General features: G+C 40.6%; 1 protein-coding gene across 2 annotated transcripts in view; it reads right to left on the bottom strand.

The window, feature by feature from the left end:
• The window catches only part of LOC306821950 (semaphorin-3F-like), a 47,651-nt gene that overhangs the window by 4,089 nt on the left and 26,003 nt on the right, over positions 1–17,559 (bottom strand). For both annotated transcript variants that reach the window (XM_079340614.1, XM_079340615.1), the window contains exons 3-14: positions 16,062–16,222; positions 15,921–15,983; positions 13,433–13,552; positions 11,831–11,920; positions 9,980–10,073; positions 8,291–8,410; positions 6,637–6,776; positions 5,581–5,695; positions 1,588–1,657; positions 686–830; positions 348–570; positions 73–161 (exon numbers count right to left, since the gene is read on the bottom strand). In XM_079340614.1, coding sequence (XP_079196740.1) covers positions 73–161; positions 348–570; positions 686–830; positions 1,588–1,657; positions 5,581–5,695; positions 6,637–6,776; positions 8,291–8,410; positions 9,980–10,073; positions 11,831–11,920; positions 13,433–13,552; positions 15,921–15,983; positions 16,062–16,222 — 1,430 coding nt within the window. The remainder of the gene's footprint in view (positions 1–72; positions 162–347; positions 571–685; positions 831–1,587; positions 1,658–5,580; positions 5,696–6,636; positions 6,777–8,290; positions 8,411–9,979; positions 10,074–11,830; positions 11,921–13,432; positions 13,553–15,920; positions 15,984–16,061; positions 16,223–17,559) is intronic.

The following is a 17,559-nucleotide window of genomic DNA, read 5'->3' as shown; positions in this document are numbered from 1 at the left end:
TTTCAATATCAAACAAAAACTACTGAAATGAATGGAAAAAGTCAGAGAGAGAAGAAGTAAACAATGACGCACCTTAAAGACTTCTACTTCCTCCAAGACCAGCTCCTCGGTTATCAGGTCGTCTCTGGGCAGGACGATCACTTTCTGTACCGACCCTCGATCTTAAAACACAACCGACAAATAAGTCTTACATCAACTAAATATTTGGGTTTTTGTTAAACTAATTTAAGATTTCTTAGCAGATTATCCAAGTAAGCTTGAAAGCTTGAGGAATATAAAAAGAAAGAAAAGAAAAAATTTTAGACTGAACCTTAAAAACATTATCAGAGTCGTGGAAAGTCACTGACCTGTTCCCAGGAAGAGCACCTCGTAGTTTCCATCTGCAGCTGCCACCTGATCCACAGCTATGGTGGTGAACTCATAATCCACGTTGGTTCTGACCACCAGGGGGCGCTTGTGTACTGGGTATATAGCATTGTACATAGTGGGGTGGTTTCTCATGAAGTTAATCACCTCATCTGGGTAATCCTTTGTCGATTTCATGTTGGGGGTGAAAGTGCCTCCAGGACACTATAGACAAATAAAGAAAGATATCCAGCCATCAAACCTGCAATTACACTGTGAAAATATTCTTGTAAAAAGTCTGACTGGCATGTATTCATGATTTTCACTGTGTATAACTCACAGTGCCAGGTCGTGGGTAGGGGATCTTCCCAGTGTAAGCCACCCACTGGTAGTTGGGTCCTTCCTTGTGCGCAAAGGGGCCGTTGAAGACCATGCGGATGTCGGCCATGGAGTAAACGCACACAGCCGAGCCTTTAAACACAGCTCTGGAGGAGGGCGGGAGAGAACAGAGATGAACACACAAGAGACAGCGGCTCAACTCGCTCCCTGAGAAAATGATGACGGTTTGCTTTGAGCGTCTCTGCGGTGGCTTGAATCTACTTCCTTCCCATGTACTCATCTGGCCTCAAAGCTCTGAAGCATTATGATGCACAAACACTCTCTCAAACCGAGTCAAGCTGTCTGACACACTGACATACAAACACCCACATTCTGCAGAGAATCGCCAGAGCTCCGGTGGTGGGTGTACTATGTTTGTAACTCCTGTCACAGGCCTCTATAATCAGAGCGGCATGTGTTTTTATCAGCTTGCTTTAAATGTGAGAGGATGGAAACAATAACAGTGTTTGTTTCTCAAATACATTAATCAAGATATGTTTATTATGACTACCTGCGAACCTCTCCTTGCTTTGTGTGCAGTCAGAGTCTCAATTTTCACGTCTCCCTGAATTTTAATGCTGTGTGTTGAATGACAACTTGCTATCCTGACCTGTGAGGAGCTATAGGCTCAGTCAGCCTCTCAGAGGAGCGAGACTCCCTCTGGGCTCCACATTCACAGCCTTGTTTTCTCTTTGTAGCCTGGATCTGACTAGCTGTACGCAACACAGCATTTCAATATCAGAGAGAGCTGACACCTCCAGGCTGAGTGGAAATGAAATAAAAGCAGCAGGCGGAACCCAAAATACACCTTCCCTCCAAAACTGCAAGAAAGTCAGAGAGTTTGAGAAGCTGTCAATCACTCACCCGGAAACTGAGAAGACTCCATAGATGACAGGATTCTTGGTGTCTTGAGTTGGCTGAATATAAACATCCCCTAATAGATAAAATACAGAAGGTATGAAAATACATCAGTCAAAAAGTACAAGACAGAAAAAAAAAATGAGGTCCTGCAACACAAACATGTTCACTATTTTGTAGGTGTTTTTATAATCCTTGATTCTTTTTTACCTCTTAGCATCTAGGAGATCTTCTTCCCTCAAGGGGAAATGAGACCCTTAAACGTGACAAGGAGCCACATATGAGCGCAGCCTTTTATATGGGGATTCCAAGTCAAACATGCGTAGAGTCACTGGTTTAGTCTTTGAAGAAAAAAATGCATTTAACAACGCTTCACTCGTTTTTGTATGTAAAATCTCAAGCAGCAAAGTAGCTCCAAATCACAGCTGTCAAATTACAGGACAGAGGGTACACATGTGTTACTACGTTAATAAATCTAGTGTAATGGGAGTACAAAGTTCTTACAGCTACTGAAAACTGCTGTTATTTCTGTAAGGTACATCCTGCCAATAATGAAGAACGGCAGTGTTTTATGTATTTAGAAAACTGAATAAGAGCCTAGACTCTACCTGGTTCCCACTAAAAATGATGCTCATTGTGACACATGGACACATTCTGCTTCCTGGGGTGGGGAGTAAAGCGAGGGTTCCTCATAAATTGTGGTTATCAGAGCCTCAATGAGATCTGAATCCAAACCATTTCAACGCTGAGACTACAGTTCCGGAGTCTCAGCAGGGAATATGAGTGAAATAGGGATCTCTGCTAAAACATGACTTTAATATGAGCCATATGCACCCTGATGACTGCAGGGTTGAGGCAGTTGTGAACCCAGCGTATCTTTTTTGAATGCTAAATGACAGAAAAGTGCACGAGAAACTACACTACGCAAGAAAACCGAGACAAATAAAAATTAAAGAAGTTGAGAAGAATTACACTTCAGATATGGTTGAACACGTCAATGTCATGCTTTGCACCAATGGTGAAAAAAAGTGGAAAGGCTCATATTGCACGTTTAAGAGGACCTTGAAAAGACCAGGTCAAAGATTTGCTGTCCTAAAAGTCTTTAGAAACAAAAATAACAATAAGGAGGTGTAAAATACTTAGTATAATATACTTATACTTATTTAACCTGAGATCTTGTTCATGGTCATTTAAGGAAACAGAAGTTAGACATCCATCTGGCACTCCCAAAAAAAGTTTGCTCAGAATTCCCTCTTAAATATCACCTGAAATAACATGAGTAGCAGCATGTAAATAACTTAATGGTAAGCCACAATTATACACTGAGGGTGAAAAGTAATAACAGATTATTCGGCTGTTGTGCCCTTTGGCGTTATCCATAACAAACAAAAGGAGCGGGAGCCTAAACTCACATAGCTTGTATGCAAACCTAATTTCTGACTTTGCAAAGCTGCAAAATCAACCAACTCTTCTTTGATCATGGCTTCTAAATCATTTTAAGAAAAAAAAACCTCCTTACGTGCCAAGGTATGAAAATGACAGGTAATGGCTGCACAGTAAAGCAAGAATTAACTTTTGGCAAACAAAGGAGGAACTCATAACCCATCTGACGCCAGTTTGACAGGCCTGCTGGCTACAGAGCGAGCGCAGTGAAAGAGAAGAGAAATAAATCACAAGAGAGCTGGAACGAGTTGCGTCACTGAAACTTTTGTTTCTGATGTGACAGATCGGAGAGCGTTTGAGGCCCTCGCAGAATCACATCAGCAAGCAAACATCTCTGATTGCTGTGAGCGTAGAAACAAGACAGAGAGGGGATAAATAAAGTATTTTTGAAAAGCTAAAGCAAGAAACAAAGAAGTGATGCATTCGATAAATAATCACTGTATAAAAAGACTGTTATATTTCTGCAGATATCGCTTGTTTCCTTATAATTACTTTAAAGGATGTGCAACCGAAAATTGCTGGGGGAAAATTAATTTTTTTTTAAAAAAGCTACGACAAAAAAGATCTCTGTGTCCATGTATAGTAAAGTTGTTCGGGGACTTGTGGACTATGAGAACATGAAAAAATAACTCAATGAAAAAACAATGTTTCACTCCATAATTACATTAGAGAAAAGGCAATAAAATGTTATCGCCCACACATCCATTCTCATTTTTATCCTGCAGACACTTTCATCTCTGTTGTGCCAGCATCTGACTTTATAATCCTTCTCTCTCTCTTTTTATCATTACAACACCAAAGGCTTTTTCTCTTGTTAAACGCTGACTGCCTCACAATCTCAATGTACTCCACTCTCTCTCCCGAGTCCTCATCCAACCACTCTGAAGCCTCTGCCGGCCTCCATCAGTGAACAGCAGGACTGGAGACAGAACAAATTTCCATCAGACCGTCTGTGGTTGTGGGCAGGACGACCCACAGAGCTGTGGGATGTTTCTCTGAACCTCAGGACCTCACCATGAGTGTTCCTCTACCCCTAGACTACAACTGACCTGCTGCATAGTGCATGCACTGCTAAAAGTACAGCAGTGCTGACAGAGGAGCGCTCTGCTGTCACTGACTGAGTGCTCCTAATGCATAACACACATTTGCATCTTGTAAAGCCTCATCACAGCAGAAGTAAGACACATTACTCTACATATCACTCATAGCTGTGGTTGGTGCAACACTACAGGGTAAATTATTTAATATCGTTATCATATAAAGGCATCAAGTGCAATCAAATCCACATATGCAGGTTTTTGCTCTCTGTGTTTAGGTGAAATTTTAAACACAAATAAACCCTTTCAGCACATGTTGCACATTTGAGTTTAAACATTTGGGAAAATATTTTGAGAATTATTTCTGTACAATTTCTTCCTCACACTTTTTCCCACTTTCAATAATATGTATGTTTGATCCTTTGGACAACACTTAGAACTGCATTATATCATGCACATTGTGGTGTTGTAGATTTGAAGATTTCCGTTAAAATTACAATTATTTGTTATGTCTATAATAATTGATTTTCTTTGAAGTGAGTGATTTTTTTTCCCCCTCGGAAAATCAGGAAAGACAAAGATTTGCTGCTCATACCAGCAGTCATTAGAATTTCAAGGATACTACAAATCCCTCCTTAATCCTGTCAGTCATGGGAATGACGATCAGGCTCGGATGATCTACTGGGGGCTGGACTGATCCCAGCTGCTCATTACTTTGATTACTCTGTCTGCATCCGTGTATTTGCTTTTACTTCTCTGGTATGATTTCTCTGCAGCTGGTCCTTAGTAGTAGAACAGTCTTCCAGTCAGGATGTTACCTTTACAAATGTTTTAGCACCTAGAGGAGCCATGTTGACGTTCAAAGGAAGACACATGTCAGGCTTAACACGTATGAGTCAGTGATACCTTAATCCAAATCTGCAGCTCGATGGGATTCTCCACAGTACATAAGAAGACACATGCTGCTGTGAATGCTGTATATGTGCCCCCATGTACAGTGAGAGATTTGCAGCACAATCTGAGATGTTCACGCTGAAAACCTTAAACCTGTGACATCACGATGAAAGTATGCAAAGCAAATGGAGGGGAAAAAGTGTGAAGGGAGCTCTACAAACGAGAAAGTCATTGGCACTGAATCTGTCAACAAGCTCACCATCTGCAGACCCTTGTGTTGAATCTTAGTTAAATGCTTCTGTAAGAGTTCTCACTTTCCAGCTGCCACTTTTTCTGTTAGGTCACGGCCATATTCATTACATACTTCAGACCAGCTTTAAGCAAATGTGTTAAATGTTCCCATAGTTGGAATATTTGATTCATAAGAAAGGCAAGACATGATTTAAGATATTTGCCTTTGAAGCCAAACATTGACTACACGTACTGCCACGAGGCTTATTAGCTGGGGGTGGATAAAGGACCCACCTGGGTGATATCTAGACGTTAACAAAAGCACTGATTTCCTGGAAGGGGCAAAGATTTACAGGGAGAATCTTTAAAGCGTGAAACTATATTTCAAACTCACTCAGTTCATCAAAGTGTGTCTCAATGCCGTCAGCTCCGGGCACTGAGCAGATGAGTCGGGCTTTAAGAAACGTGCTCCACTTGTTGACCAGACAGCAGTGTCCACCGTCATCGTTCTGTGGGGATATAGACAGTCGTCTTATTTTCAGCGTCTGCTGACCAACGTCTGACTAACAGCTGTCTGAAACAACTGTCCAAAACTGTACTGGCTCTGTTTTTACTGAGCCTGTGTGGATAAAGATCAGCTCTACTATATGTTTCAGCTTGGCCCATCTGCACAGGAGGTCAGCCAACGACTACGACTGAGGTAAAGACTCAGCTGTGGGAAAATGATTCATGGGCTGGAACTTAACACAACGCACAGAGTCTAAATTTGCAGAGCTGGAAAACATTTTGTGCCTATCTTTATCTACAACATTAAGTAGTTATTAAGTCTGTTTGTTATAGTCTTAAATAAAAGAGATATGTAGTAATGTCTTCCAGAAACGAATAAAATGATTTACATTGTTCTTATTAGCTATGATAGCTGAAGGACCTTAAGTTGTAAAACTGTGTCTAATTAACTCTGAAAATAACTGAGCTGCTTTCCAAATGATGTTGTGTTTACATTGTAATCGCCCCCTGGATGTGTTGAGGGACATTTTCCTGAGGTCCATGTGCAGATGGTTTGAAAGTCTCAGACAGAATTTCATTATTTATGCGTTTTTGGTCAAAAACAACACTCCAGGGCACAACACTTCCCACCCTGAGTACACAGTGATCTGTCTTTGTAAGGCTGTCTTTGCATGTTTACACATATTTTGACCAAAATAAACTCTGACACTCAAACATTTCATTCAGAGGAGCAGAAATCACAGAATGCAAACAAAAGATTTTGTAACTGGTAATTGTTGAGTGTTAGTTCTTTCACTCAGTGATTACTGATGGTCAAATTCTCTCTGTCCCTCTAAAAAACTAAGACAAAAGTATGGGGCTATAAACTAGCCACTATGGAGACACATAAAGCTTTCAGCTGTGATGATCAACATGAGGTTTGCTGACTGGCGTGATAACTCACCAGGCAGATCCGTCCAATCCTGGACTGGGTCATGGGACTCTGGCCCATCTCAGAGGCTTTCTCCCGGAAGAAGAAGTAGAGCTTGTCATCATTCTTCTCAGCGCTGTCTGGGATGAGGTGTGCATGGACAAATGTGGGCTCTGTACAAACGGAAAACAAGACAGAAAGAGCATTAGCAGCCTTGTAGGTCATATTGCCCACAGCCACATTGCAAAATGTCCAGGCCTCAGTGTCTTAAAGGAAGTAAGGGCAGTAGGAGCAGGGCACATGCGCAGAAATGACCTAAAACGAAATTATTCAGACAATGGCAACAAATTGAAAAAAAGTTCTAAATAAACTGTTTAAATAATTTAATTCCTAAAACCATTTCAGCAAAATGTAGTTCCACTCAGCGCCCTTGACTTGTAATTGACTTGTAATGAATGCATATACACTGTGTTTCTCTCATATTGGTTTCTGGGTTTGATGCTTTTCAATGACATCATTCATGTATTCGCAGTAAGTTAGCTGTTAATGGATTAATCAATGCTTTCTGCAAGTTTTTTATTTTTGCAGCACGATTGCTTTTCTGTATTTGCTTCTGATAACTACATTTTTTTGGTCATTGCTGCTCATCTGCACTTGTTGGCCAACAAAGTCAAGTCTCTAAAAATTCACAACTAAAGTCCACAAGTCGCATTATGTGGGCTTTCTGTATACTGGACTCTATACAGGTTGCAGGTTTTTCTGGCCCTTAAATTATTACCCAGAATGTAAAGTTAGCTCTGACAATGTTACAGCAAAGAGAAATATTATCAGGCGAGTATTAAACATGGATTTATCTATATACATGAACTCTATTGAGATTGATGACTGCTGTAACAATGAATAATGTGTCACAGTAGCCTGGAGCCAAAAACAGCATTTTAACCCACATCCTAAACCCACCCCTTTATTTCTTCCTAGTGACAACGCTGAAAATGGCATTGCAGCGCGCTCCTACTGGCTGACTTAGTGGGTCACTACTGGACATGCAACACAGGGGGCCCCTCCCCACTGCAACCAACCAGGGTCCCAATTGAGGACAAATCAAAACTAGGAGAGGGAGGGGGGAGGGGAACTATCCGAGAGGGATTCCTCGTCTGATTAGCGGGACTCAGGTGTCCCGATTCTGTGTACCACTGCCAGGGGACTGTTGTCAGGGCAACAGGGTCAGAAGAAAATCTGGGGAAGGCCGTGATTGGTTTGGCAACATCAACCCAAAGCCCCCGACCAGCATTTATAATGCTGGGACAATCACGGATCATTAGACAGCAGAGACACTCTGAGTAATTATTGACATTCAACGTTTTCCCCTCGGCTACTTCACTGCCGACCTCGCCCACAGGCTCCACAGGCATGCAATCAACAATCAGCTTAGTGCATTTTATGCTTTAGTGAAATGGTCAGGTGGTCATGTGGAGCAGGCCGTAAAGATCAACTATCTCATTCCTAGAAGACAGACTGAAGGGATTGAGGATCTGTAGGACGGTGCTGAAGAAACAAATGGAATGTTAGGGGAAACAGTACGGCTACACAATTCATGAGCTCAGGCACAAACAAAGAAAAGGTCTGGAAAGAGATCAGTCAAAGGATGAATGATGGCTGCAGAAGAAACCGTGAGCTGAGACGTTACCGTTTAACCATCTGGAGTTGTACTGATCTGTCCTCATGGCTGTCTGCTTCCCCAGCGTACGGAAGATAGCAGAGTCTGTTCCCATGAAATCAATGTAGACCCCCGCGTACAGCTCGCCATCTGTCAGTCACACAGAGAGAAAGAAGGGAGGTAGATTCAGAGGTGAAGTCATGACAGATGATACATATGCCAGGTTAAGGTGAAGAACACATCGTCTACCACATCTAATTGAAATCTAATCTAATCATCCCCTCCAGGTTTTAATTCAAATCACACTGGCTGTTCATACAACATCTGCAGAATTCAAATTAATCAGTTTTCACACTGACACATTTTTTGTATTTTTACAAAACACCACAGTGCCAAAAGAAATTATACTACTAAATATCTAATTAAATGGTCCCACATCTAGTGTTGTTTACCGTGTGAAAAGTCCTGCTTAAGTTACAGATGTTGATTTTACAATTATGTTGCAATCATTATTCAATCACACTCATTAATTCAATTATTGTAATTGTAAAGGACGGCAGGGTTTGCGAAATGTACTGACAGCTGGATTAGAGGTCAATCGTAGCTTAAAACTGATTCACAACAGAATCACTTCCAAGTATAATAGTACACGATTTTCAAAGTATTATTACTAAAAATGTGATTCAAATATATTGTGTTAAAGGGAATTTAATTGTAAATGAAAAAAGGTCACCACTTTATGGAGGCAGATGGGGGACTCTACTTTCAACTATTATGGAGATGTACAAAATAACAAAGCCCATAATATGTTAAAGGTTCATTTGTTTCAGTTCTTCTTGCACCGGTCTCAGGTTTCACTCACTATCCTGATCAGTAAAAAATTACTTGTGATCGCAAGACAAAATAATTAGAAGTGTTTGCAAGAATGGACATTTTTGCAATGTATGTATTTAAAAAGCTGTTTAAAAGCTCCTGTCATCAAAACCAGGGTTGTCCAGCTTCTCCTGCCATCATGTGTGGTTTGTATTTAAGACACCCTCCAGAAGATTTACTTGGGTTCAGCTGGAAATGAGCTGGAAATGAGCTGACATTGTGTAGCGAAAGAAAGTGTCTCTCCAGCCACCACTCTCTGTTTCTCTTTTATGCACGCACATACAAATGTAGGGCAGGAGGTCACTCATCCACAACCATGTCTGACCACCTGTAAGCTGCTGACAACTTAAGACCACCCACTGCATGAAAGTACACACATCTGACTGAAAACACAAGAGTGACAGGGTTGAAAAAAACTATTACAGTACACGAGCTGAAAACCTGAGCAGGAAAGGATAATAACCTCTCTTGCTGCAACTTTGCAAAAATGAAAATCTTCCTATTTAACATAATTGTAAAGACAGCATCTTCATGTTATTTGCTGCTGCTCCTTAGAAAAAGACCAACTTTCAAAGAGAGAGCTTAGAAATCTGTTACTGGGTGTTTTCACGCTTAATTATCACGACGTGAAACCCCAATGACCCCAACCCAGAGCATCCTCGAGACGCATCTTGCAACCTACGGTACTATGATTTGCACAATTAATGTGGTTGCATTCAATTCTTTTGAGGAATTTATAAAAACAATCAAATTAAAACCAAAGGTGTATTTCAGAACATATTTGTTTCCTGTAGATAACAGTTTGAATCTGCCGGTCGTATGAGGAATAGAAAAACAAGGACTTACTGATCAAAGCAGACACGCTGTTAAGTTTGGGATCAAAAGGACATTTTCCTTTCCCAGAATCCACTTTTCCAGGTTCAAGTCGGAAAATGTATTCCTAAAATGATAAATTATTCAGAAAAAACATGTTTAGTTGTTGTCATATTTTACTTTCCCATTCTATTACAGAGTTATTGTACTTGAGGAATTGTTTTTGTGTGCTGGGGTAGCTCTTTCTTTTAAGGCACCATGTGCTGTGAAAGGCACTTTGAGTATAGTTACATGTGGTTAAAAGCCGTAACATCAAACTAATAATGTGATCAGTAAGGAAACACGGAACAATGACAAGCTGTGACCCTAAAACACTCTCTCTCACAGCACTGTTGGATCTGCTGAGGGGAACAAAAAACACACAAAGCCAGTTATCTGTGAGAGGAATATGCTGAGAGCAATCCAAAAAAACTCGTCCAGCGTGCTTCTGATGTTAGTAGCTCAAACAAGAATTCATTATTTCACAGTGCAAGAGGACATCTTGAACATCTGTGTCAACACTCAGTATGTGACTACATGGAGTTTTGTCGGGCAAATCTAAGCCAGTGATGATGCCTGACAGGTAGAAATATGTGAAGGAAAGCAGAAAGATTTCAAAGCTGCTTTTTTTTTTTTTTCCTTCACTTGGATTTTTTTCCAGAGAGAAGATACAGTATATTCTAATTTGTGGCAATAAAAACGCTTTGAAAATATTGTCACATCCAAATGCAGGTGATAACTCCTGGAAACGATCTCAAATGTTTACTGAGCTTTTTATAACGGGGTCTGCATCGTCAATTTGCATTGCAGGATACAATGAAAGATGTAACTCTTTAAGAGTAAAAAACAAAACAAATTGTATTATTGCATTTTAGTATGTTTTATGCTTTGTGAACTAGGCTTTACCCACTTCAAACCAGCGTTATAAAACAAAAATAAAAACATACGTCTATGTCCCATTTCAGCAGATGCATGATTCGAAGGGCACATTTGAAGACAGCAGCATGTCTAAAGCTGTCCCATTTGAAAAAAAAAATCTTGAAAAAAACAAACAAACCAATGTCTGTCTAATTTTGCCAACAATTTTATCCTTCTTTCCCTGGCCAACAAAGGATCCATTTTGGTCGTACTTTGTGGCCAAACATTTCCGAAAACTCTTTGCGCACCAATCTATTAATTTGGATGTAAGTAACTGGTTTTAACTAATTTGTTTAGCTACCAATACTTGTGTAAAAGAACGGGCCTTTTATCTGAAAATTATGTTGAAATTAGGTTAGGTTACGTGACGTAGACGCCAGTTTAACTAGTCCCAGTGCAGCTGCTGAGGTTGCCAGGCTACAATTAGGGCACTGAAAAACGTAAGATAAGGATGGGAAGGATGATGAAGCAAACACAGAATCCTCTGTACACTAGACCACCTAATTTCAGTTTGGTCTGAGTGGTCTATACAGACTAAGAAGGCTGGGTCATTCATAGGATTGGTCCGTTGAAAGATGCGACCCTCGAAATGAGACACAGCTCCAGGCAATATTGGGAGGGGGGGGAAAAAAAGCATCAAATGAAGGTCAGGACCTTTAAAGGCTACACTGTTAAGAGAATAAGACATGAACAAAAGCATCTTCTTATGTTGAGTGCTATTGGAGGGGAGCAAGTTTTCTGCCTCCCTCTACCCCCCAAAAAGAAAAACAGCTTTTCACTGCTTGGCAGAGGTTTCCTAGCGAGAAGATCCATGGCCAACATTTCTATATACCTGTGCCATTTCTACTTTTAAGGCATAGAGTGGGGAAAAAAATACTCCAGGTGGGCACAAAACTTTAAGCTTTTACAAAACTCCCTTCACCCCACCTTCGCCTCCAAAGGCTCTGATGTAGCGCTGTAGTCTGCTGCCCGACTCGTTCTCCCTCCAGATTGGGGTGCCTGTAGGTAGTGGGACCCCTAAAACAGAAACATGGCACAGTGGTCCATCTCATTACCACATTCGTCAGACGATGAAAAAAAAGTTGGAAAAACAGAAAAGTGAAAAACAAGAAGCCCAGAAAAAACAAACCAACAAGAAGACTCCACAAAGATTATAAAAAATTTGAAAAAGGAAAGACAAAGAAAATGTCAAAGTAAAGGTGAGAGTAGAGTATACAGAGCTCAGTGGGTGCCATTCATCATTTAGTAATCATGTTGGATTAGACTCGGTGTTATGCAAACATAGCAGGAAACTCCATGCATAAACCATGCACCGCTAAAAAAAGAACACAGTAAAGAAAAGGCAACAATATGAGACATGGAACAACTGAAATGAAGCTGTATCCAGAAGTGTTGGACGCAGTGAATGATTGAAACGACACAAATATACAACGGTAAAAGATTTTCTTTAACAAGATATTTCAGAAAGTATTATCAATATAGCTGAACAGTATATTCAACATTACATGCCAAGACTGAACAGTCTGGTTTGGATTTTTTTCCCCTCAAAATATTGAGACGTTTCATTGAGATTTGGACAGATTAAAATAAAAACGGTAGAAATATGCTCTAAAACAGAATCAAGAAAGCAGAAAAGGGAAACCCTGGGACATGACTTAGACCTAGAAACGTGTAAAGCTTTCTATGTACTACATGGTAGAATTTCTCAACTGTGTGTTTCTGTTTACATCCACTGTCGTAGAAGAAAATCTTTACAGCGTGAAGTCACATAACATTTGGGCCTTCGGGGAGAAGCTGAATGACAACAGGCTGAGTGACCTTTGCATTGAAATGTGAACCCTGCACTTGAACAGTGAGACTAAACAGGCAGAGTGTCGAATGAAACTGTGTGTGGACTGTACTCAGGCCGACAGCTGCTGCAGCTCTGCGAGGCTATCAAGGAGCAAGGGAGGGAGGGAGGGAAGGAAGGATGGGACGGAGGGAGGGAAGGATGGGACGGGGGGAGGGAAGGATGGGACGGGGGGAGGGAGGGCAGAGCTACAAGGCTGATGATGGATGAGAGGCTCAATCGGTAATGATGGCCTTTCAGAGGCTCTCAGCCAAAGACAAAGACAGGCCACAGGCTGTGCTGTGTAGAAACAGGTGAGGGGGGAGCTAAAGTACAAGATATTTGCTATAGATATAATGTCAGCATGCTTTTCTGTCAGATAACAGAGAAGATTGGTGTCTGAACAATCTCGTAACGGTAGCAGTTAGGTACCTCAACAGCAATTCTGTAATAATAACAGAGATCTAAAGGATCTGTGTCTGAGTTTTTTTTCCTTTGAAACCTCCTTGACTGTATAACAGCGCAAATCGATGAAATAGAAGAAGCAGAAAATGACGGAAGAGAAGAAGAGACCATGAAATCAAGAAGGGAAAGCAGAAGGACATTCTCTGACCCAAGATTTATAGATGTTTTTAAAAAGAAGTGAACAGAGAAAAAAGGTCAAAATGTCTCCGCGGCTGGTCGGTGTTGTCTTTGGTTACCTGTGACCTGCGTCCTCGGTCCACATAGGTGCAGATGGGGTTGTAAGCACCAGTTCCACAAACATACAGGTGGGTCCGGTTCCAAGGCTCGATCAGACGGATGAAGTTTCCACACTCCCCCTGACAGAGAGAGAAAAAAGGCAGCTGTTGATGTTCTTTGAAATGAAGTTTGCTCTTTAGAGGGATTTAACATTGTTCTGTTCTCCCTTTTTTAGGCATTCATTTGTGAAAGCCTTCACAGATTCTCACCTCAAATGGACAAAGTTTGTTAATTTTCCATCATGAAAGACATTTCTTGGGAAGCTTTCAATCCTCTTGAATTGCCCCTCGGGGACAAATAAAGTTTTTTTAATTAAATTAATGTTGTCAATTTTATGATTTTTGCTTTTATTGACTATGAACAAAAACAGGTCTTCAAATTCACTTCTGATTAATATAACTACACAAAAAGACTATGGCCCCCAAAAATGGGGTTATATTAACAGATATTGCCCCACTGACGGTCAATAACCCCTTTGCTTGGCTTGAAAACCCTCGCATCCATCATCTCCACTGCTGGCGGCCTTGTTTTTGGCAGTTTTGCTCTCTGGCTCTGTGAGTCGGCCTGGCTCAGGCTTCACATCAGACCACACTGTCAAGGGGAGAGATGTTTCCAAACACTGTATGACTGTGTGGCAGATACCAAGAAAAGCATTTCTTCTGAGTGGTGCACTGCATTTTCATTGTTAAGGGCTTGAGGTTAAAAGCAATTCAATGTTCTGTCAGATTTGACTACTGCAAGACATTTAGGTAAGACCAAACAGCTGAGTGAAAATGTTTTTTTTTTTTTTTTTAGAAACTGGAGATTTCAAAATCCAATCAGACGGTTTAAAGAGAAAGACAAAGACATGCTTGCTGTTGCAGACATTTGGAAATCTCAACAAGAATTTAGTACATTTATGAATGTAAGCTGTAAGAATAATGTGTAAAAGAAGTGCTGCTAGTAAAAAAGGCTTTATGCTTTCGAGGTCTGCAGTTTTCTAATCCCGATTTTGGTCTGACACAGCTGCTGTTATTCCAACCAAATCAAAACTACAGCCACAGAATGTACAATCTGATGATATCTGTTCAGATTTGTTTGGCTGCTGGTGACAGCTGGCAAAAAAAAGAAAGGGTTTACCAAGAATAATAAAAAAAAAAAGATTATATGCAGGATGAGGGGATGAAGTATTCTGGCAGATCTTTGCAACACGGCAGATGCACAAGTCTGAGGTTTGAGGTTTTTCTGTGCGTTCACGCATGTTTCTGTGCACAGTCCCCCCCCCCCCCCCCCCCCTCACAGAGAGCACAGTGGGGATGATTGCCTTTGACCTCCTGCCTGAGCAGACATCCCCTCTGAATTGCTTTTGAATTGTCATCATCTGTCATTCCCTAAAGAGTGGCGAGGATCGCAAAGACGTCTCCGGATAGCCAATGTTATTTCTTATTCTTGTGATGAAATTTCAAACCCACCACCTTCACACACACATAGGCTCCATTCGTACGCACACAAACATACAGAGGCCCAGTCGCTGTAGCCAGAGGCGGTGGGAGCGCAGGTCAGCAAACATGCATAACTGAACATTCCAGTTGGATACACAGCAGCCAGCGCTCTCTACCAGCAGGGGAGAGCGGGTTATTAGCCTGCCTATCACTGTCGTTGTTCACTGCTCCTACCAGCCCTTACCCCTTACAGAGTGTGTATGTGTGTGTTTCAAGGGTTCAGCATATGTGAACAAAATCAAAAGAGTAGGTTTTTGTATGAATATCAATGATGAGTTTCCTCGTGGGCGGGCGGTGGTGGTGTTTGAATGTCTGAATCGATTAACACTTCAGACGCGCCTGTAGCTTTGGTGGCTAATTCATCCTCCCTGTCAGTCTGCACAACAAAGTGACAAATAATTATTGTGCAGAAATAACACAAGATAATAAAAAAAAAGAAATACCCATGACATGTCTCAGATATGGGCATGGAATATATTTCCAGCGCGAGATAAAGACAACTGAATGTTTGCACGTTCCAACTTCCTGCTGGAGATTAATTGGTAGCAGCTGTATGCAATCAGCAATCAGGGATGCAGCGACAGTAAATAAGAGCTTCACAGCAAGTCACATATCGGAACGAGCTTTTAAAAAGGCCTTTTGACCAAAGTGCCAGATTTAATTCCTTCATTTTGCCAAAAGACAGCAAAAACAAACCCATGAGTTTTACTCAGAGGAATATCCATGAATATTTGGTTTAAATATGCCGCAGCAGGTATTTTAAACTGGTGTATATGTCTTCACGTCTAAATGTTATAAAAACCTCACAACATCAACATTTAATTGCCAACAATTAAAGCCCCAAATAGTATGTTTTAAATAATATGAAATACATTAGGGATAGGGACTGAACAGTTTTAAATTATCAAAATAATTAGTTATCATCTGATAATTTACTATTTCTGCATTGACACACATACATACTTACATTAGTGTCTTTCCCTGATAATACACATTCAGTCTTTCTCTGAGGAACCACAGGCCAGTGGATCTGTCAGGGAGAAACATACAAGCTTGTTAGATGTTGTTAGAAGATCATCCAGGAATTTTGTTGATGTGGGACACTTACTATGAGTGGCTCCTTGTTGATGTCGTGCAGATCCAGAGAGAGGATGTAATCCTTGCTGCCTACATACATGCGGTCGTGGTCCTCATCCATGCGAAGGATCCGATAGTCGGTCGAGTTTAGCAAAAAGGAGAAGTGGTGAGCAGTGCCAGTAGACTTTAACTCTGTAGAGGCAAAAGGAGAAATAAATGGTTTTCCTCAACCTATACAAACTGCATTAGAAAAACACACATTAAAATGTGGGAAAGTAACCACAGAAATGGTCACAAGAGATGTGTATAGGTTTCTTATTTTTGGCACAGGGAAGTCATTGGTTTGCCAAAGATCATTCATTCTTTTATCGCTAGAGATAATCTTTCATTGTACATAACACATTTAAAATCTTTTGGAAATACACACAATCAAACGCAGCTAAAATGCAATTTGCAAAAATTGCAATTCTTTGAATGGCCTCTTGAGGCTAGCTCAAAACCCCAGTCAATCCCCATACACCCTGACATTAAAAAACAACATTTTACAGAAGAAAAAATATAATTTACATCTAACAGACAAGGTCTCAATAGCTCATACAGCTACAACAACTAATGGATTCTAATTAGGGCTGTCAACAGTAACTTGATAATTGTGACCCAATACAAGTTTGAAATTAAGGCATTCATTTAAAAAAATCACTTTAATTACATGCTATTTTGTCAATTTATGTGCACCCTGGGTTAGCCACTGTAATGGAAATAACGACACCACCGCACCTTTGAATGGCTTATTTAAAATCCCAGATAGCTCAGATGTCAAGTCAGAAGTAATATCCACAAGCACTTTTAGCATTCAACCACTTCTTGAATGCTAAAAGTGCATTCAAGAAGTTTGTCCTCTGGATTTTCCAACTCACAAAATGTTGTTTTATGTAAAAAAATTGATGAGCAGTAATTAGTTTTACTGTCTGCACTTAAAACACTTCAGATTATTTGTTAATTAGAAAGCTGTGAATAAGTCTCGAGTATACTATATAAGTTTGATAACATAGTGTTTTGTAACCCCTTACTCCTCTCCAGCTCCAATCTCTTGTTTAGTGATCGAACATACCCTAAGAACACCTTAATATTAATCAAAACTAGACCATGCCAAGCCAAAACTGAAAAGTAACTGATGCACAATAGACTATTGTTGACCCAAGTGTCTGAAAGACCATTTTGTCTGGTCTGACCCTGGTTTCCTTCTGGCTTTTTTAAAATTGAAATCGAGATATGGAGAGGATGTTGTCCTTTCCAATAATCTGTTTTTGTGAATTCTCAAGTTTAGCTGCAGCAGTGAGGACCCTCCTACACTTATTGTCACGTTATATCATTCATAAAATTGCCCCATCCTCTACATCCCTGCTAGAACTCTTTTGGAACGAAACATTTCTCAAATGGCTTCCATACAAAGATCACTGCAGTGTGTGTGTGTGTGTGTGTGTGTGTGTGTCTGAGTTAAAGTTACACTCAGGGTGTGAGGGGAGATA

Source organism: Symphodus melops (assembly GCF_947650265.1).
Source record: "Symphodus melops genome assembly, chromosome: 4".
NCBI lineage: Eukaryota > Metazoa > Chordata > Actinopteri > Labriformes > Labridae > Symphodus > Symphodus melops.
This window is presented reverse-complemented; position numbering and strand designations above follow the sequence as displayed.